This window comes from Gallus gallus, chromosome 1 (assembly GCF_016699485.2).
Source record: "Gallus gallus isolate bGalGal1 chromosome 1, bGalGal1.mat.broiler.GRCg7b, whole genome shotgun sequence".
Classification (NCBI taxonomy): domain Eukaryota; kingdom Metazoa; phylum Chordata; class Aves; order Galliformes; family Phasianidae; genus Gallus; species Gallus gallus.
In genome coordinates, this window is record NC_052532.1 from 33,747,406 (window position 1) to 33,767,914 (window position 20,509).

The 20,509-nt window shown below is 41.4% G+C and overlaps 2 protein-coding genes and 1 long non-coding RNA gene across 11 annotated transcripts in view; 2 read left to right on the plus strand and 1 right to left on the minus strand.

Moving 5' to 3' along the window:
- The window catches only part of XPOT (exportin for tRNA), a 25,780-nt gene extending 13,486 nt beyond the window's left edge, over positions 1-12,294 (plus strand). For all 4 annotated transcript variants that reach the window (XM_015281535.4, XM_040695621.2, NM_001199606.3 and 1 more), the window contains 14 exons: positions 1,467-1,591; positions 2,486-2,630; positions 2,789-2,908; positions 3,071-3,165; positions 3,962-4,031; positions 4,498-4,736; positions 5,185-5,470; positions 7,297-7,486; positions 8,385-8,501; positions 8,587-8,702; positions 9,232-9,279; positions 9,941-10,012; positions 11,137-11,193; positions 11,703-12,294. In XM_015281535.4, coding sequence (XP_015137021.1) covers positions 1,467-1,591; positions 2,486-2,630; positions 2,789-2,908; positions 3,071-3,165; positions 3,962-4,031; positions 4,498-4,736; positions 5,185-5,470; positions 7,297-7,486; positions 8,385-8,501; positions 8,587-8,702; positions 9,232-9,279; positions 9,941-10,012; positions 11,137-11,193; positions 11,703-11,729 — 1,707 coding nt within the window. In that variant the 3' untranslated portion in view covers positions 11,730-12,294. The remainder of the gene's footprint in view (positions 1-1,466; positions 1,592-2,485; positions 2,631-2,788; positions 2,909-3,070; positions 3,166-3,961; positions 4,032-4,497; positions 4,737-5,184; positions 5,471-7,296; positions 7,487-8,384; positions 8,502-8,586; positions 8,703-9,231; positions 9,280-9,940; positions 10,013-11,136; positions 11,194-11,702) is intronic.
- Positions 7,355-18,170, minus strand: LOC124417168. The gene is made up of 2 exons (XR_006931356.1): positions 18,020-18,170; positions 7,355-17,865 (listed from the first exon to the last, which is right to left on the minus strand). It is a non-coding gene; the product is annotated as an uncharacterized LOC124417168 (long non-coding RNA).
- TBK1 (TANK binding kinase 1) overlaps positions 18,033-20,509 on the plus strand; it is a 26,806-nt gene continuing 24,329 nt past the window's right edge. Inside the window, exons 1-2 of one of the 6 annotated variants that reach the window (XM_015281567.4) lie at positions 18,220-19,334; positions 19,998-20,085. The gene's annotated coding sequence lies outside the window, so the exon portion shown is untranslated. Of the gene's footprint in view, positions 18,060-18,219; positions 19,335-19,997; positions 20,086-20,509 lie in introns of those variants that run through there. The other 5 variants (XM_046938110.1, XM_046938096.1, XM_046938105.1 and 2 more) reach the window with 5 other exon arrangements.

Here is a 20,509-nt window from a genome sequence, read left to right on the forward strand (position 1 = left end):
ACTTTCTTATACTCTAAAAATGCATATCTTTCTTAGGCTAAGGATTTCAGTGTAGGAAACTAAGGTCTGTAGACAAGTATTTCCTGTGGGAAAAGCTTCTGTTTTATTTAAAGAGCATGTCTTCATAGGACAAAGCAACATAGTAGAAGGATATAAAAGCAGTTTAGTTAGCAGAATAACTCTGTCTGCTTTTGCAGAGCTGTTCCTAGACAAATACGACTGTGCTGTTAGCTAAGCATAGCTGTTGAGCTGGCTTATTCAGTGTGAGTTTGCATATTTTGCTGTCATGCAAAACCATTTGCGAACAATCATTTGAGAAACACTTAAGAAATGTTGCTCAACCTATTTTAGATGGAAGAGGTCACACATTTGCAAAAATAAGCTAGAAGAGGAGGACAGTCTGATTTCTTTCTTCCCCTTGCATCTCTGCTAGCCAGTAGTAATGGTTGAATGTGTTAGGCAGTTCTGCTCTGGGCTATTCAGAGAGCTGTGGTCTTAGAGGTGAACTTGGACTACATGTAGTACGTGTTAAATGTTTCTGTCAGATTAATTTTAAAAATCAGCTCAATGCTGAGGGGCAACATCTTCATGAGGAATGAGTCTATTTTCAAGAACTGGGTCAAAAAGGCTTTTCTAAGAACATTTTCTTTCTTGTTCATAGCTCACTCTAAAAGTAAAGCCTCCTATTTATTTCTATGGAAGCTACAACAGATACAAAGAGCACGATAATGCTATTTGATAGAGCAAATTCTCAGCTACAAAGCTATTTTTAAACATAGTCACCACTATTAGCTCTGCATATTCACCAGCAACGAACAAGAGCCTGCATACCACACTCATCAAAATCTTCCTGGCTGACCAGAAAGTGGCTTGTCTTTATTTCACTACCAACACTGCTGAAACGCACCACCCCCTGCCTCACTTTACTCACATCCACTTTTTGGTTTCCATAAACATTCAGCAAGCATCAATGAATGCCAATGGATGCCATTTTTTATACATAGAGGAGGAATTCACTGACACACCTTTGCTTCCTGCACACTTCCATGCTAGATGCCATTGTGACAGAGTGCCCCTCTGCTGCCATCTGTCACACGACAATAGGGCGGGATATTGGTGGAAAGATTCAACCACTGCTGCTGTACCACCAGCATCCACCTCTGCCATCCTGAGTTAACACAGTAAAATAGGAGACGCTACTTTTGAAGCCACACTTGTACTTTTGGTTGGTTTTCAGTTTGGAAAGCCTTTTTTATGGGTTTCTGAATTGAATGCGGTAGATCTCAATGTATTGCAACCAGATGATAAAGGAGCTAGCTGCTATGTTGCAAGGCTATTACTGAATTTTCCAAACATGAGGTATTGTTCTTGCATATACACATTTTTGTTTGGGGTGCAACTGTCTAAAATGGTTCTGGTTGTATTTAAGGATTAAAATGTGCTTCATTGATGTGAATGTTTTGTAGGGTGAAGATGAAGCAATGTTTGTGGAGTACAGAAAGCAGTTGAAACTGTTGCTGGACAGACTTGCTCAGGTCTCACCAGAGTTACTGTTGGCATCTGTCCGCAGAGTTTTTAACACTACACTTCAGTAAGTTTTTTGGTTTTTTAAGCTTGTTTACAAAAATACAATTCCCATAGCTTTCTTGCCTTTCTTTCTGTTAGGCTTTGCACTAGCAGTAAGTGTGAAGTAGCACAGCAAAGCCTATTGATAAAATAAGCTAGTAACAACTTCGGTAGTATGACTTTGTATAGCTTTGTGATAAAAATCTTACCCAGTTAGGAATAAGCAGCTTTCTTTTTGTAACCTTATTAGTAGCTAGTGTTTGTTTGTTTTTCTTCTGGTGGTGTCTCTTCATCTTTTTCACTTGCCTGCTCAACACACACTTGTCCAAATGGCTGCTTCACACCACCAGCAAATGTTAATGAGATGTGGAAAGTTATTTCATGTATTATTGCTAGCAGAAATCAAAACAACAAAGAAAAACCAGGTTGGATACTGAAAAAAAAACCAAAAAACCAGCAGTGAAGATTTTTCTTCTTCTTACAAAAAGAACAGAGCCACTCCTGAAAACCATGTAAATAAAATAGGTGCCTGACTAGGAGGATGGCTGTGTTTATATCAACGGAAAGCTAGTATTGTCGGTGCCTTCTGTGTGCCTTGCTTTTTAGCGTGCCCTCTTTTTAAGTGTCACTGAATGACTTGTCGACACATCAAAGTAGATGGTTTTGTGCCTAAATGAGCATTTGGAGAAATCTGTAGCTTTCAAGTTGAAATGGGTAGAAGGAGATTGGTAGCACTCTGATGGAGAGGTATCCATCTTTGGATAAGATCTTTGAAAGCATCCTGAAATACAGCATTAATTTTCTTTGCTGAGTTCTATTCAATTGTACTATACATCAGAATATTCATAAGAAAATAATATGGTAGGTCTGTGATTATTTCATGATCCACAGTGACTAACAGGATCTTCTCATTCTTTAGGAACTGGCAAACTACACGATTTATGGAAGTAGAAGTTGCGATAAGGTTGTTGTATATGTTGGCTGAGGCTCTTCCTGTATCTCATGGTGCTCACTTCTCTGGTGATGTTACAAAAGCTACAGCTTTGCAAGACATGATGAGAACGGTAAGCAGGTGTTACTTGGGAGCGATTTGAAAATGCTAACATAGACTGAAACATTTCAATTCAAATGGCTTATATTAATTAGCAGCATTTCAAGTGCATTGTAGTTTGGTGTTATAAATGGCTAAAGCACTAACTTGCTAATCCTTTTTTTTTTGTAGCTAGTGACTTCTGGTGTTAGTGCCTATCAACATACATCAGTGACGCTGGAATTCTTTGAAACAGTGGTTAGATATGAAAAATTCTTTGCTGTTGAACCTCAGCACATTCCAACTGTTCTAGTAAGTTTCATCTCATTTACGTATTCAGTTAGATAGGTCTAGATATATTGTTTAGGTTTAAGAACTTATTTTTTGAAGATCACTAAAGAAATTGACTATCTTATATTGTTAGATAATTAGCTTTCTCTCCTTGGTTAGACTTGAAATACTTTCTGATTGCAGATGGCATTTTTAGATCACCGTGGTCTTCGCCATTCAAGTCCAAAAGTACGAAGTCGAACAGCTTACCTTTTTTCCAGATTTGTCAAGTCTCTTAAGTGAGTAAAACACGTGCAAATGTATTCATATGATGCAAGAAAGTGTGTGTACAGTAAATTCAGTGCATCTTTGAAACAGGCAGGGTTTTAAGTGGACTGCTGTGAAACAAACTAGTGTTCTTACAGTGTTGTCCTGCTCTTTAGTCCTGAAAGTAGTAGGGGAAAGGTTCACCAGAGAATAAAGAACTTGAATGCATGTTCTTAGCTTAGTTTGACAAGATGTTAAAACTGATCAACTGTGTAAGTATCTGCCTTGCTCTTCCTTTGTAAGCACAGTTGATAGCGAGTGGATTTGAAGACTCCCAAGTGTAACTTCCCTGTATCTAACCAAATTCTGAGTATTTGCAAAATTTATATTGATGGAGTTTACTAAGGCTGTTATAGTTTCAAATAGTCCTGTCTTGTTGGCCTAATTTAACAGGCATATTTGAACGTAGAGGCAGGAGAACCTCTAAGGTGGTGCAGATTTCAGGAGGATCATATTTCTTAATTCTTAATGAAAATACTTTACTCAGACAAGTGATGTTATTTATGCAATTTTTTAAATAATTAGGTAGAGAAGTAAATGTGTATTTTCCACTCTGCCATATATCTATTTTACCCAGTTCAAGTACCGTATGCATAACTCAGAGTTGTCTACAACGTGTTCTGATACTTTAAGGCACGTTCTGTACTGAGCAAGTAGTTTGATGTCAAGATTTACAACGTAAGGAAAATGCCAGCAATTTTGCAAAAACAAGAAAACAAAAGCCCAACCCACTTCTACATAGTGTTTTGTTCTTGTATTTTACTTCAGTAAGCAAATGAATCCCTTTATTGAAGATGTTCTGAATAGGATACAAGATCTACTGGAACTCTCTCCTCCTGTGAGTATTAACAGCAGGTTTTTTTTTTTTTTTTGTAACAAATAAAGCTTGTGCTTATTCATCAGTGTGCCCAAATACTGAATTGTGAGCATAGTCCACAAACATTTAAACACAAATAATTGTCTTGATTTTTTTATTTTTATTTTTAATAATGAGATCACCTCCTTGTGTTTGTGCCTAACTTTTAATAACTTTGCTTCTTTGGATTTCTGTGTGTAGAGGCTAAAGAGAGATATATAGAAGGCTTTTTGAATTGTATAGAAGTACTTCTTCCTTCAACAAACTTTTTACCATCTACTTAGTCATGCTACTTGGGCAGGAGGAGAATAAAAGTATTTGTAACGGTATTATAAAGATAAAAGAAATGTGTGACTGAAGAGAAAGTAATATTATCAACTTTTTTTTATCAGAAGATGACTTTGATAGAGGACACTTAGTGAATTATGCCTATTATCTTCCATTTTAGGAAAATGGTTACCAAGCTCTGTTAAGCAGTGATGATCAACTTTTCATTTATGAAACAGCTGGAGTATTAATAGTTAACAGCGAATACTCTGCAGAAAGAAAGCAAGCTCTAATGAGGAATTTGTTGACTCCACTGATGGAAAAGTTCAAGGTATTGTTAGAAAAACTGATGATGGCACAAGATGAGGACAGACAGATGGCACTGGCTGACTGCCTCAATCATGCTGTTGGGTTTGCGAGGTAAGTACTGTACAGTGTCTGTATGTGTGTTTCTGGTTGGAGTAAAATGGGGTTTATTTTAAAGAATTTGAATTGAAGGGTTTACTGGGAGGAGAGGCTGTAAGTTATTGACCTAGAAAATCCCAGTGGTTGTAGAATTTCAGAGTACCCTTAAAAAAAAATGATAAGAATGTAGATGCAGAGAATAGTGCATAAGACAAACTTCCTCTAAGAATTGTCTGGCGCTGTTCTGATCATATGTTGTTTGTGCTACGTTAGAATTTAATTCTCCAAAAGTTGCCAAGGCATAACTACTACTTATCAGATAGTTGTTATTTCTGTTGTTTGGCTCCCACTTCACAAAATATAACGTTCTGGTTAAGTGTCTGGGCTTTAAGTGTACATTCTCAGTGTTATTGCTTCTCCATTATCCTGAGCTTATTTAAAACTTGGTGCATTGCTTTTACAGCCGGACCAGCAAGGCTTTCAGCAATAAGCAAACTGTAAAACAGTGTGGCTGCTCTGAGGTATATCTGGACTGCTTACAGACGTTTTTGCCAGCTCTCAGTTGTCCATTACAAAAGGAAGTTCTGAGAAGTGGTGTCCGCACTTTCCTTCACCGTATGATTATTTGCCTGGAGGAAGAAGTTCTTCCATTCATACCTTCTGCCTCTGAACACATGCTCAAAGATTGTGAAGCAAAAGATCTTCAGGAATTCATTCCTCTTATAAACCAAATAACAGCTAAATTTAAGGTATGATATTACTAGTAAACAGTCTTCAACCACAGACACATTGCTGGACTCACAGTACTGAAAAAAGTATTTTTCCTTGATTAATCTCAGAATTTTGTTGTTTCTAAGCTTTCAAGTTTAATATTAGAAAATGAAATGTGATGAAAATGAAAATGAAAGTACTTGCAGCACAAAAATAGTACGTTTTTACAATTTACAAGATCTTGTTGGAGTGTTGCTGCACTAAAATGTATATGGAGGCATAATGCCTTATTATTCAAAATAGATGGAAAACACTGAGGTTTTGAAAGAGAGACATGAGATAAGCATCAAGCAAAGGCTGTTGAACTGCTGCCTTTGACAGTTACCCAATCCTAATTTCAAACATTTCAAATGCAAAGTCAATAATATGTATTAAATAACTAACTTATTAATGGTGGTTCATTTCTTAGCATTACCACAGGAATATTGCGCAGTCATAAATATGTAGGTTGCTCTGAAAGTAATGCCTCCTATTTATTTCCATGAAAACTACTCTAGATACAAAGAGCACACTATATTTGATAAAGCAAATTCTCAGCTACAGAATGTTGTTCTTCAGTATAGTCACCACTGTTAGCTGTGCATTTTCGCCAGCATAGAGCTTGCATGTTGTGCTCATCAAAATCTACATGGCCATCCAGAATATGGCTTCTCTTTCATGTCGTTGTCGCCACTGCTGAAACACACCACTCACCACCTCACTGTCACAGAATCACAGAATTGTAGGGGCTGGAAGGGACCTCCAGAGATCATCTAGTCCAACCCCCCTGCCAAAGCCAGTTCACTAGACCAGGCTACACCGGTAGGCATCCAGGCAGGTCTTGAATGTCTCCAGAGAAGGAGAATCCACAACCTCCCTGGGCAGCCTGTTCCAGTGCTCTGTCACCCTCACTGTGAAGGTCTTATGCACGTTTGTGCAGAACTTCCTAGGCTTCAGTTTGTGGCTGTTTCCACTTGTCCTGTCGCCATGCACCACAGAAGAGAGTCTGGAATGAGTCTGTCCTCATATCCATTGCTTGGTCTCCATAAATGTTCAACTAGAGTCAGTGAATTTCAGTGGATGGCATTTTTTCTACTTGGAGAAATTCAGTGACACACTTCTGCTCCATAACTACTTCCATGTCAGACACAGTTCTGTTAGACTGCCCCACTGTTGCACTGTCTGCCGCATGGCAACAAGATGTAGTGGGATACTGGTGGAAAAGTTCAACCTCTAATGCCGTATCCATATCCATCAACATCAGCCTCTGACATTGTGGGCCAACATAAGAAAATAGGAGGCATTACTTTTGGAGTAGCTCTCGTGGTATAGGAAGTCATTGCTGTATGAGAAGGTCAAGAAGCCCTATAGATAGGTTTAAATAAGTTTTTCTGCAGAATGCAAACTTTAATGTGTTTTGTGAGCAGTAAAATAGAACCATAATATGACTGTATCAAACTGGCATGTGGACCTTTGGAATATAGGGGGGGAAAGGAATCTGAAAAAAATGAAGTGTTTGGGAGATGAGGGAGGAAGACTTCTGTTACTGGAGTCCTCTTCACAAGTTGCACTACAAGCAATTCACAATGGTTAAAAGGAGCGTCAAGTGAAGAAAATCTAAAACAAAAAGAAAATATGCAGGAACAAGACTTGACGACTACCATGTTCAAGTGTAATGCTTAACTCTTTATGGCACTGTACTAAATAGTCTAGCTTCATTAGGCTCACCTTGAAAGGTTGAAATTGGAAATTAAAACTTCATGGCTTGTTACAAGTGTTGTTTTCTGTAACTGCTTGAGCTCATACCTTCTTTCAATCTCCGCAGACACAGGTTTCACCTTTTCTGCAACAGATGTTTATGCCACTACTTCATGCTATTTTTGAGGTGTTGCTTCTTCCAGCAGAAGACAACGACCAGTCTGCTGCTTTAGAAAAACAAATGTTACGGAGGAGTTACTTTGCTTTTCTGCAGACAGTAACTGGCAGTGGAATGAGTGAAGTCATAGCTAATCAAGGTGAGTAGTTCCGTTCCTCAAAGGATGTCACCATGGTTGCTCTCATTTAAGTTTTGTCTGCTAAAATCATTAACCTAATTCCTGCCATGTAATATTAAATATGTTAATATTAGTTTGTTCTATAAAAATTTCCATGGGCTAATAGTGATAGGGCAAGGTGGAATAGTTTTAAACTACAAGAAGGGAGATTTAGATTAGATATTAGGAGGGATTTTTTTTACTCAGAGAGTGCTGAGGTGCTGGCACAGCTGCCCAGAGAAGCTGTGGATGCCCCATCCCTGGAGGTGTTCAAAGCCAGGTGGGATGGAGCCCCGGGCAGCCTGTTTCAGTGACTTCTGTGATCTAGTTATTTATTTATTTATTTAACTCTCACCTTATCTTAACTATGCTAAAAAGCATCACTACATTTACCAGGCTTTCCCGAATGCAGATCAGCACTTTTTATAACGGGAATTAAAAGTCGAAAGTCTAGTTTTGTGTTTTTTTTATTTTATTTTTTTTGAATAATTCTCTTAGCCTGTATTCCACAAATATGGCCAAGGATTTGAGAATCTTCAGGGTGACTTGTGTGGAAGATAGACCTCAGACTTACTCTCTGCATCCTAAAATGCTGGTAATCTCTGTGGGAAAGGAAAGGATGATAAGAAGTAGTAAGAGGTTTCTTAAAAGAGGCATCTTGGTAGTTGCAGTAGGCCAAGACATTTTAAAGAAATCCAGTAGAAATTAGCAAGCTTCTATGATCCTTTTGTGATGCGTGATAAAAACATATTGTAATGTATTAGAAGTGAGCTACTTGGGTGCTGCTGAGTTTTTAACTAACTCTACCAACAGTAGTGCAAGACTGCAGAAACTCTTACGTTGTGGGTTCGAATGACAGGTTCACTTTGATGTGTTTAAGGTGCGGAGAATGTGGAGCGGGTGTTGTTCACTGTCATCCAAGGAGCAGTGGATTACCCAGATCCTATTGCACAGAAGACTTGTTTTATTATTCTTTCTAAGTTGGTGGAGCTTTGGGGTAAGACTGTCTTTCCATAATTCCCTTGCAGCTGCTACTAACTCTGAAACATGGGTAGAACATGGAATGTTATTTCTCTTTTCAGGAGGGAAAGATGGACCAGTAGGTTTTGCAGACTTTGTCTACAAGCACATCGTCCCTGCATGTTTCTTAGCACCTTTGAAGCAAACGTTTGACTTAGCAGATGCCCAGACAGTATTGGTATGTATTACCGTTGGGCTTTTGGTTGTTGCTGCTGTTCTTCCAATCATTTCCATGTGGCAGGTTCAATAGGAAAAAGGAAAAATGAAATGGCCCGTTGGTATCAAAGGTTGTCTTGTCTTAGAAAGAAAATATCGTAGGGTTTTTAATGGGGTACCTCAATAGCTTGCTCTTAGATGTTATGGTGCTATATTCTATAGTTCACCTATGCACAAAATCAAGCTTGGGAATTGCAGGTTTGAGTATTTGATGCTGATCTGCATTGCTCACGAACTAATATTCAGTGAAAGCGAACACGCACGGATAGCTGTTCCTTGGTTTGTCTTGGGTTTAGCTGTGACGGATGCTTCTTTGGTAAGAGGGGAACAAAAAAACTGAAAGGAAATGCTGACTTAGCATGGGATGAGGAAAAAGGGGGGAACAATTGCATGAACTAGCCCTTGTTTTGGGAGTTATTTTAGGATCTTTGGTTGGAAATACTTAACCAGTATACTAATTGAACAATCTAACGTTATGCATTACATTACAGGCTTTATCAGAATGTGCAGTGACATTAAAGACAATTCATCTCAAAAGGGTAAGCTTTGTAACACTTTGCAGGGAGTAACTCTTGCAGGTTTCTTTCTAATGCTTTTATCTGTTTCTAGAAATCAGATATTTTCTAAGATTCGTTACTATTCTACTTCTATATATTTTAATAGGATGGCTATAGTGCTTTGTTAGAAACAGAAAATTGAGTAGTTCTTGATAATTTACTGCAAAATATTGACTCCTTAAGTAAGGGAGAGAAATCTGATCTCCTTACTGCTACTGTGTTTAACTGATTGTCTACTTTTTAATGTACTACTTCAGCTAATGTGAAAAAGCAATTAAAGGTGTATGATAGAGTCCTCCTGAAAAAAAAATAAGGTTATTTTTCAGATTTTGAGAGACTAGGTTGAGAAACATTTATGGAAAAGGATGAATTTTTTGTTGGCTACTGACTAAAGCACTACAGCATATTTCAGTTCTAATGGAAAACCGAGTAGTTTCTACGTTCATGTAACTGCAACCTTTGCACCAACTTGCTGGCTAATTTCTCTCTCTCAAATGTGAGTTGAAGTCATATCTAAACAAAAAAAATAGGAGAAGTATAGATCTGTTTTAAAACTCTTGTGTACCATACAGTACAGGGCTATGACTTGCCATAAAAATGTACAAAACTACACTTGAACAAATTGTGTGCTGCTTTTCTTTAGGGTCCTGAGTGCATTCAGTACCTTCAGCAAGAGTATTTGCCTTCTTTGCAAGTAGCTCCTGAGATAATTCAGGTAGGAATTCCTAAATGAACATTTGCAAAACTGTTAACACACAGAAATCTTAAATGGGAACAAAATGCATACTGCCAAAACTGTTTTACTGTCCCCCAGTAAAAATTGTTCTGATACTGCATATTAGAGTAGAATTAATTTAGCATAAAGAGTGAAGTTGCTGCAAGAGTATCTTGCAAAAAAGAGTGTATCCAAGTAAGTCTTCATAACCGGTGCAATCAATTTTTAACTTGGCTGCCAGAAGCATCAGAGTTGAATACTTATAACAACTTAAAAGTAAAAGGTGAAGAATGTTGAATGTATGAGAACAGTGAAGATAAAGGCCGTATTCATTGCTAAGCCACAGCACTAGCTCTGCTGTCAAAATAATATACAACACCAAAACCAGTGGGGTTTTGTTCTGTTTATTTTGAAGTAGCTGACAGTGTAAAAGGGCTCTCAGAAGTGAAGCTTCACACTTGACCATTGTCTCAACATTTATCATTACTAACCACATGGTAACCATTGCCATGAAGAGATTGTTAGCTCTACACTGACAATTTATAATTTTAATTGCAGTTAATTTGGAAACAGCAGTAATTGGGCTTGCTTTTTTAAGTTTTGTAATGATTACAAACGTCTCCTGAACTGTAGAACTTTCACGTGGCATTAAATACATATGGTGATCAAATATTATCTGTTACTTGCCCCAGTGCTGTTTTCTAGTCTAAGATTATAATGTTTTTTTGAAAGTGACAGAAGTGTTGTACTGTAATGCAGAGTCACTCTGTGTATGTGTAATACCACTTAGGTTTGTCTGAAATATCCGTGTGTTCATCTCAAAGACACCAAAAGTTGGTAGAAAAGTGGAAAGTTTAAAAGTTCCTTGACTGCACTCCTCCTAGGTGGCCTTGCTTCTGTCTGTTCACTTAGAGGTGAACTTGATGCCTTAGATTTGAAAATACAGTTTTCTCACCCCAAAATGTGCATTTTATTTTATTTTTATTCTTTTTACCATAACGTGCTTTTCTTGGGTTGAACGTTAAGGAAACTACAAACTAAGATCAATAGTTGTATATACGAAGTATACATATATAACGTATCTCAGGTTCTCTTGTGCTTCATGTAGTTATTCTTCCTTACAGGAATTCTGTCAAGCACTTCAGCAGCCTGATGCTAAAGTTTTTAAGAATTACTTAAAGGTAAAGATTTTGTTTCATTAAATCACTTTTAATTCCATTTGAACATTGGTGCATAATTCAGTCAAGGTGGTGACCTGAAGTAAAACTGAAATACAGAATGCTCTACCATCAGACTCAACTGATAGATAAGCTTTTAGCTATAGGGAATCTCCAAGTTGTACGAACAGTTACATGGAAAGAAGGAGCAATAGCAACAAAAGCCCTATGTCAGTAGAACTGCACATATGCTTTGCACTCTGCCATTTCTTCAGTAGCTCAATATTCTTGTGGCTTGTGTTGCTTATTAGTTGACATAACGAAAACAAATGTACTGTATTTAGAGTCAATGTGTAGGAAGACTTCATTTTTGGGGGTGTGAATTTAATCAAATAGCACAAGGTACATCCTTGAAAATCTTGGTTCATTATGTTAAAGAAGAAAGTGAACTGTGACAAACTGTCTTACACCTCAACCATTCCATGTCTTAAATTCATACTTCCTTCTTTTGTTTTAATAATATATCTTAACAGGTATTCTTCCAGAGAGCAAAACCCTAAGGAAAGGACTGGAATCTCATGTATCTGTTTCCATAATCAAGAACTCTGGTTGTTAATTTATGAAAAATGCTAACTCTTGTGCCATTCAAACTGGTTTTGTTCTTAAAAAACATTGCTTTGTGCTCACATCAGTACATATTTCAGCCTTTGCATAAAAAAAAAAAAGAAAAAAGCAAATACCCCACTTCTGTGTCTCAAACATGAAGGTATGTGACAACATGTAAAATTGCCTGTATCCCTACACAACACTTCTATTATGTATAAGATGATTTAAGCTTATGCTGTAACATGTATGGCAATAAAATGACACTTATTTTTTGAAATTAAATATAAAATTCCCTTCAGACCATAGAAATGGTTATTAAAATATGTACATTTTTGATACTGAGTAAAATGTTTTCATAAGACATAAAATTCATCTGTTCATGTATGGTGACATGAAAATAAAACAATCAAAGTCATTTTTGTAGATAGTCATTTCATTGAAGTTGTCTTAATGATAAAATATATATATATATACCTCCTATAAACAGATTGGTTTAATAAATGATTTCATTTAAAAGTAGCATCTGCTTCTATCTTTTTTTTTTTTAATAAAAATAAGATTTTATTCAGCGAAATATTAAGTCTGAATCATTTTGGATCAATTTTTAAAAGCTACAGCATTTAGGTTTTGGGCTATTACATTTAAATAGAACTGAGCAATTTTACTGATGCTGGGATAGTAAGTCGTATTAGTCCTCCATGTGGAAGATGCTGGCAGAAAGAAAGAATTGCATTCATGCAAATATGAGGGCTGCTGCGAAAGTAACGCCTCCTGTTTTGTTGTGTTAGCCCACAGTGCCAGAGGTGAATGTTGGTGGTCCAGCAGTAGAGGCTGAACCTTCCCACCCGTATCCACTATGTGTTGTTGCTGTGTGACAGATGGCAGCAGAGGGGTGCTGACACAATGGCATGTGACATGAAAGTGCACAGGAAGCAACAGTAGGTCACTGAATTCCTCTACGTGGAAAAAATGGCACCCACGGCATTCATTGACATTTGTTGAACACTTGTGGAAACCAAACCATGGATGTGAGCACAGTGAGGCAATGAGTAGTGTGTTTCAGCAGCAGGGACAGCAATGTGAGACAAGCCACATTCCAAACTACCATGCTGATATCGACGAGCACAGCATGTAGACTCTTGTTCATCGCAGGCAAAAATGCATAGCTAGTGCTGGTGACTATGCTGAAGAACAGTATTTTGTAGCTGAGAATTCGCTTTATCAAATAGTGCTAGTGTGCTCTTGGTATCTGTTCCAGTTTCCCTGGAATAAATAGGAGGCACTATTTTCATAGTGACAGAGGGGTCAGTGGTCCGTGAAGAGGTTTTAGTTGTGTTACATTTTCAAAATGTATCTGTTTGTCAGTTTGTTTCTTTGCATTTCTGGTTTTTATTCTTTGAGGCAACAGCATTCAAAGCTATTTTTCAAGGAACAGAGCGAGGAGTGAGCTAGGATACTTGCATAGGATTTAATATTTTCCTTGAGCTGCAATGTAACTAAATCTGTAATTCTCCGTGCTTTATGGTAGCAGGTTCTTTATCCAATTGAAATCGAAAGCAAATGAGGAGATGGACCACAAGCAGCAACCTTGAGTGGAGCGTGGTGGTGTTTTAAGGAGGCTTTTTAATGTATGATGTACCACTGCTGTGTACCTGCCTTGTCTAGACTAAAAATGCATAAGCATCATTGTGGTAATAACTCTTCCTTTTGTATGCAGCAGTACTTCCCCCTGCAGAGTAAAATATTATTAAGGAAACACGGTTGCAAGTCTTTAAGATAAAAAGTGCACTCTGGAGATAGAATATTTTATTCACAAGCTGGTGTTGTTACTAAAGGCAGTCAGCCTTTCAGGCTTGCAAGGCCTTTTCCACGTGTGAAGTAACAGCAATGAATTCTATGCCAGGAGAGGTGAGAGATACTGCCTTTCACAGAGTGGCTCATCAGTTGAGGTAAGACACTTCACCAACTGGTTGCTGCCCAGAGAGGCAATGTGCCCATATACCCTCTCCATTCATCCTTGACTTGTCTGATGCTGTAACGAGACTATTCACGGTGGAAAGCTAATCTTACAAAATAAATACAATTTTGTTCTGTGTCTGTATGCGCCCACAGGCTGCCGTGGGAGATTACGTTTGGCATTAGTATTACATTTGATATTTCCTGTTTGCGACCAGGTGGGTTGCTGTAGATCAGACGGATCACGTTACACAGGCATGTGGCAGGACAGCGCCCATTGCTCTAGTAAGAAGACTTCTTCCTCCCACCTTCTTTTCCTCTGTTCTTGCTTAATGTGTTGGTTACTTACTATATACCAGGCAGTTCAGAAAAGTAGGAGATAGCAGGCTCCAGAACAATTCTCTATGTATTTTTTTTGACCTAGTAACGTCATTGACTGTCAACACTAGCCTCTGTACCACTGACATCTCTTAGAGGCTTCTTAACAAGAGGAAGACTGTAATTTGTGGACTACTTAACATAAATACTTTTGGACTAAAGTTTTCCTGGGAGCATCAACTTGTACTTCTGATAAATCAATTTGAATGACTTCTATGGTGGTATGTTGGAAAAAAGGCAGAGCTAATAAGAGCTGTCGTACATCATGGAATTGTTTCTCTTCCTTCTCTGCAAAACTACAGAAGTGGAAATGGATTAAATGATGGAGAACAAAGAAAGGTAGTTCCAGGTGAAGCTGACTGCTTCATAGATGTGCTTACTCTGATTTAGTTGCTGTGCCTCCTTAAGTATTTAAATCAAATGCAAAAAACAATTTGACTATAACAACAAAATAGCTCAAAAGCTTCAAAGGAATATGCAGGAGAGGCAAGACAAAACACTGTGGGAGATGAAGGCTGGCAGTAAAAGCTTTGTCCACAAGGCTAAGGCTCTAACTTGCCCTTTCCTGAGCCAGAGCCACTTCCAAAGGGCATTTCACCTAGTCCTGCTTCTTTACTTCCTTTCTTCCGCTGCCCCACTTTAAAAAGAGAAAAGCTACATCATAGAGAGAGCACACAAATGGGATCTACGTGCAGAATGGGCAGGCAGCATTCTCCAGGAAGAAGCCCCAGGATGTTGCTCTCTGTCAGCCAAGATCCACAGGATGCCAGAGGACGGAACTCCTGCGAACATTATATCACTTCCAGTTTCACATCAAACAGGCTAACAGCCAGGAACAGGAACAGATGTCCCCACAGAAGCAAATATCACCTTTGCCTGGGCCTTTCCAGCTAAAAAATCAAAAAGACACTGGAGAACAGCTTCAGCAGTTCCTCTACTATTAACAGGTCCTACTCGGGTATCCACATCGGTGGAAGGCATAAGTTAACCTCCAGTCCTCGTGGGATCTCTAGTGACCAGCAGGCAGGTTATGGCAGAGCTATTTTTCCCAAGGGTCCTTCAGAATAGCAGTACATGCTTGACTACAGGTGTGACTCTTCCTCTCATGCTCATCGTGGAACGCACTCTGCTCTCATCACTTTAACAGCTGCAGACCTTTTGAACACCAGACAAAATTTTCCAATCAGCAATCCGGTCACACCAAGGATTGACAAGCATTGCCATCACTGGTGTATTCAGTTCTGCTGTACAGAGAGTCGTGAAAGCCTTAGCAGAGAGTCTAGAACTTTCTCTAGTTTCTTCAACATGGAGGTCAAATGCTGGTGCCTAGGACACAACTCTGCCCATGGAGAGATAGGAAGTGTTACAAAACAAGGAAAATGTATGCTGGAAACCTCCTGCTGGTAGCTTCCAACTGGTGGAACACAGAAGAGAGGCATGCCATTGCAGGGAGAGAGAAAAGGAGCCTGGGAAGAAATTTCAGACTGTTTTGAACAGATAATCACCAGCTTTCCCTTTGAGGCAGATCCTGCTTTGTACTCTCTCCATAACAACTTCCTTTTCTAACAATGTTAGCATCCTTTAAGGAACGTAAGAGTTACAAAAAACACTGGATCATACATGTATGTTCAGCCAACTGCTGCCCAGCTGCCTGCAACTGCACAGCATCACCTCCACTGCTAGAGGATCCCTGGGTCAGTTATCAGTTGTTTTCTCCCTTGGCGTTTTAAGCCTTCCATCTCCAAGCATAAGTCATTTAAATGCAGCTTTCCTGAGAACATTCTGTGGGTCGCCTCTGGGATTTCTTTCACTAGCTTTAGATATGTTGCTGACTAATAATCAAATGTGAATTAAAAAACAATCCTGTTTCTGCCTTTATGCCCGTCCTGTTTGCTATTTGTTTTCCATGGAAGTTTTTAAATCTCTGCAGCTCAGTCCAGTTGCCATAACGTTTGTTCCAAAGACTTCTGTGGCTCAGACTACTGTAAAACTAACACACAACATTTTCTGTTCCTGCCCTTCCCCAGGTAGAGGTGAAGAGACAAAGTTGGTGATGATGAGATGATGCTGGAGCAGAGGAAGTGTCAATTCCAGAAAGAAAAGTGTGGTTAATACTGTGATGAGCAAAACCTGGAAGCTTTTGCCTTCCAGCTAGCACAGCTTCCTACAGCTGCATTTCATTCCATATGTCTCTACAATCCATTCACTATGACACTCTGATCCCAACATTCAGCCAGTTCTTCACCTGCTGAACTGTTCAGCTGTCCAAGCCATAAGCAGCCAGTTTCTGTAGGAGAATGCTGTGGGAAAGTGCCAAACTACAAAAATCCAGGCTCTTTGTACCTAGTTCTTTGCACTTAGCTGAAATACTGAAATACTGTGTCTTTAGAGAAGATCTGTGCTGAGTCAGTCTGAGAAATGAAAAGTTCTTTGCACCTAGCTGGTACAGACAAAGGGAACCCATTTTGGAAGGCTTACTCATGCTCTCTTCCTATGCAGGCAGTTAGCACTTCTCTGCCTGCCCCAGCTCTGACTGAGAATCAGTCACACATACGTCTCTGAGATGGAGCAGGCACCTGAGACCCTTTTCCCTGAGGACGCTTGAAGGACAATTGCATTCAGATCAGGGGTTGCTGCTGGGGCATTGTACATGCTTACCAGACTCTTCCCACCTTTTGGATCCATCTTGTGGCTGAGGCAGAAGGTAGTGAGTGAGTAACTGAACTTCCTATCCTTATCTTAACTCATGAACCTTTTTTCATCGCATTTTCTCCTTCTTTTCAGGAGGGGAACGTAGAGATGGAGCTTAGTAAGCCATCAGTGTGAAACCATCCTGGTTGTTTACTGTCTCCAGTAGCTCCCAGGGGTGTTCCGGGTTTCATTTCCTGAGTTGTGCTTGATACTCTACCTGCCCTTTGGGCTCCGTGTAACTGATGAGCTGGGAGTCATGTGGGAATCACATAAAAGCAGCATGAGTATTTTTGCATGAATTCTGGAGTGGTTTTGTCAAGAAGAATCCCCAGTGTGGTCTGCTACCAGTCCAGCCCATGCAAGTGGACTGCATTTCCTTAGTTCCTTCCTTGGAGTCCTGCTGGTCCTCTTCTGGGGCCTTGGTTTTGGAGATGAAATGCTTCACGTGTCTGGGGCAACGTAGGAAGGAGCTGCCTCATGTTCTCAGGGTCATGGGAGCTGATGGGCCTTGCAGAACAATGTACTGGAGAGGAAACGTGGCCAAGTGAACCAGCCCATGAGAAACAAAAAGCGGTGGCCAGTTTCCAAGAGGCAGTCCTTTCTTCTTTTCTGGAGAATGGAGGGGCAGGCGTGTCTGAGTCAGAAGGGCCATCAGCTCTCCTCTTGTTTGGCTGAGGGAATGCTGAGAGGAGGACCAGGGCTGTCAGACTCTAATTCTTTAATGATACAAGAAAAACAGTGTTTAACTTAGATATTTCCAGCATTACTGTTCTCAGATGATGCACCGGTAAAGTTAATGGTTTTGTTCTTTGTAAGGTTTCTCTGAGGTAATCTGCAATCCTTCACTTGAATTCTTAGAAGTCAAATAATCCAATCGTCGTTGTTGTGTTCCTGGCACACATCTACAGCAGTTGGTTTCCACTCTCCCCTCTTATTGTCTCATTGCTGGGTTGTCCAGAGGATCCCAAGGAGCTGAGCAGGTTCTGAGGAGATTTTACTGCTCTCAGTTCTCACTGACTTGATCTATCAGTTTCACTGAGCGGTATTTTGGAACATGCTTAGTGCCTGTAACAACAGAACCAGCGGAATTTCAGAGTCATAACGCCCAAGTTAAGATAATAACAGGAAACGTAGCCTGTAAGCAGAAGATGACTATCTCCTTTGAGCGAGTCGCTCAAGAAAATAAGGGCGGCAATGAAACTATGAAAAACACGAAGACCTGTGATGCTCCTGAAGTGCGAGGCTGAACTTTACACGAGGTGAGGACACGTTTTACCCCGCCGAGGTGTTTCCGCAGCCCCTCCTCCTCAGGCCGCCCGGCGGACACGGGCCGTCCGGCGGCGGGGGCCGAGGCGGTGCCTCCTCCAGTCACGCAGCGGCGCGGCCCGCCCCTTCTCCCCAGCGCGGCTCCAGGAAGCCGGAAGCGGCCGGTGGGCAGGCTGGCGAGCGGCGCTGGGTGCGTGGGGCCGGGGCCGGTGGGCAGGGCGGGTCGGGGAGAGAAGAGGGCGGGCCGCGCAGGTGGGCGGCCGCGGCCCAGAGGGAGCCGCTATCCCGGGCCGCCGGCGCTCGGGAGAAAAGGCTTCGGTTCGCCGGGGCGGAGGCGGCGGGGCCTTCCCGGGAGCTGCGGAGCCTCGAGGGGCGCGGCGGGCACGGCGGAGCGGGGCGCCCGCGGAGCGGCCCTGTCTGGGGCGAGGCTTGCGGCCTAGGCGGCTGCGGCCCCGGTGCCGCCCGTCCGAGTGGCTCGGGAACTAACGGCGCCGGCAGTCATCAGCTGTCAGCGCGGGAGGGCTGCCCCGCTGCGGAGGCTCTTCCTGCGGGTGGGGCCGCCCAGGAGCCGCGCCGAGGCCGCCGCCGCCGCCGCCGCCTCCAGCCCCCGCGCCGCGCGCTGCTCCGTGCGCTGAGCGCCGGGCCGGTGCGGGCTGCGCGGCTGGGGAGCCCCGAGCGACGGGCGGGAGGCGGCGAGGAGAAGCGGGAACTTGAGGGGAGGAAACTTCCTTCCTGAGAGATAACAGAGGGGGTACTGGGCCGAACGCTGGCGCGTTTACAGGGTGTGAGGAACCTCAGCGCCTTGCCCGGCAGCCTTGGGGGCGTGTGGGACCTTGGGTGCCGCCTGCCCTTCCCGGCCCGCTCAGCTCCGTGCCCAGCTGCCGGCGGAGCTGCTGCTCGCTCAGCCATCCCGCGGGCCGAGCAGCGAACTCCGCGTTAGTTCAGCTGCAGCGCTCCTCCCGCTTCAGAGCGCCGGGAGCTTTCAAAATCATATCAGCAGCGCAGCTCTTTCTGCTGCGGCCCCACTGTTGACAAGTAAAGAGGCAGTAGCCAAACACTGAAGAGTATTCAAGGCACCACAAAGCGGCCCTCGACCCCGCAGCCTGCTAACAAGTCACGGGGAGAATAAATCAGGGCTTAGTAGGGGACTTTAAGGCCCACGTGTGAAACTTCTGACTCATCTTGTGCGAGGTTTAGTCATAGTGACCATGAGATTTGAAGAAATAGAACCTTTGGTGTTGAATCTGGTAACAGGACTAGTCCTGCAGGTAGGCATGCATGCGTTTTGTGAACGTGAAGCTCAGTGACCCGGGAAGGTAACGGAAGATGTGAAAAGGAAACTTAATAATAGTGTGTCTTTAGAGAAGATCTGTGCTGAGTCAGTCTGAGAAATGAAAAGCATCAGATCAGCGGAGATCTAGCACGTTGTATTTAAATCTGTTTTCCTATAACTTGAAGACTGATCAAAACTGCATGGGGCTTTATGTCCTTAAAGAGAAGACTGTGCTAAGCGAGCATGGACTTTGTTCTTATTTATAAGCATACTGTTATGACAAGAAGCATACTAGTGCAGCACTGACACTGGTGGGTACCTGGAGCTAATGCTGCTGTAATTATATCTTTAGTTCCATAAGTTAAAAAGACAGACATTGAGAATCCATTAGACTTATGTTTTTTCTCTAAATCCACTGAATTGTATTCAAGCTCACCTGTCACAGACTTGTTCTTTTGTTGTGTTTTCACTCAGTGACCTCAATACAAATTTATTTAGAAAGTAAGAGGATAAAGGGAGAGGGCCAGCCTCGTGTGTAAGCTGCCTCATCTCTTGCTTTGGGCAGCGTGATGACTCCATCCCTAATAGGCCACTAACATTTCTAGTATTTGAGTAGATATCACTGAAGAAACTCAGTGTTGATTGGATTCATCTACAGGAGTTCCCTGTGGAAGAAGTTGGTACTCAGAACTGGAGATTGTCTTAGCAGAATTAACAGAATTTTAAGGTTCGGTGTGTGTATAGAGGTGGGTTTTTTGGGGCAAATTCAGGATATTCCTGTTAAGATTTGAGAGAAGGGCTTTCTGTACTTCTCTGGGCATAAAGAACTAGGTTTAGAAATGCTGTTGCTGAATGATTCTGGGCTTAGTGTGGAGTAATAGCATGTCTTTGCATTGTACGGTTGCATTCTGTGCGCTATTACTTTGATGTTTCGGGACTGCTTTACCAGAAGCTCCATGCCTTACGTGAGCCAATAGCTAAATAAAACCATAAGATCAGCAGTTGTTGCATATGGAGAGATGTGCTAAAGCCAGAGAACACTTCTGTCTCTGTGCACACCAGGAGTGTGGCCCAAAGCAGGGGCAAGATGGGCACCTCAGCATGCTGTTGCTTGCTGACTGGCTTCAGTCAGGCTTCAGTCATTGCCATTGGGATGCTCTGATACAGGCA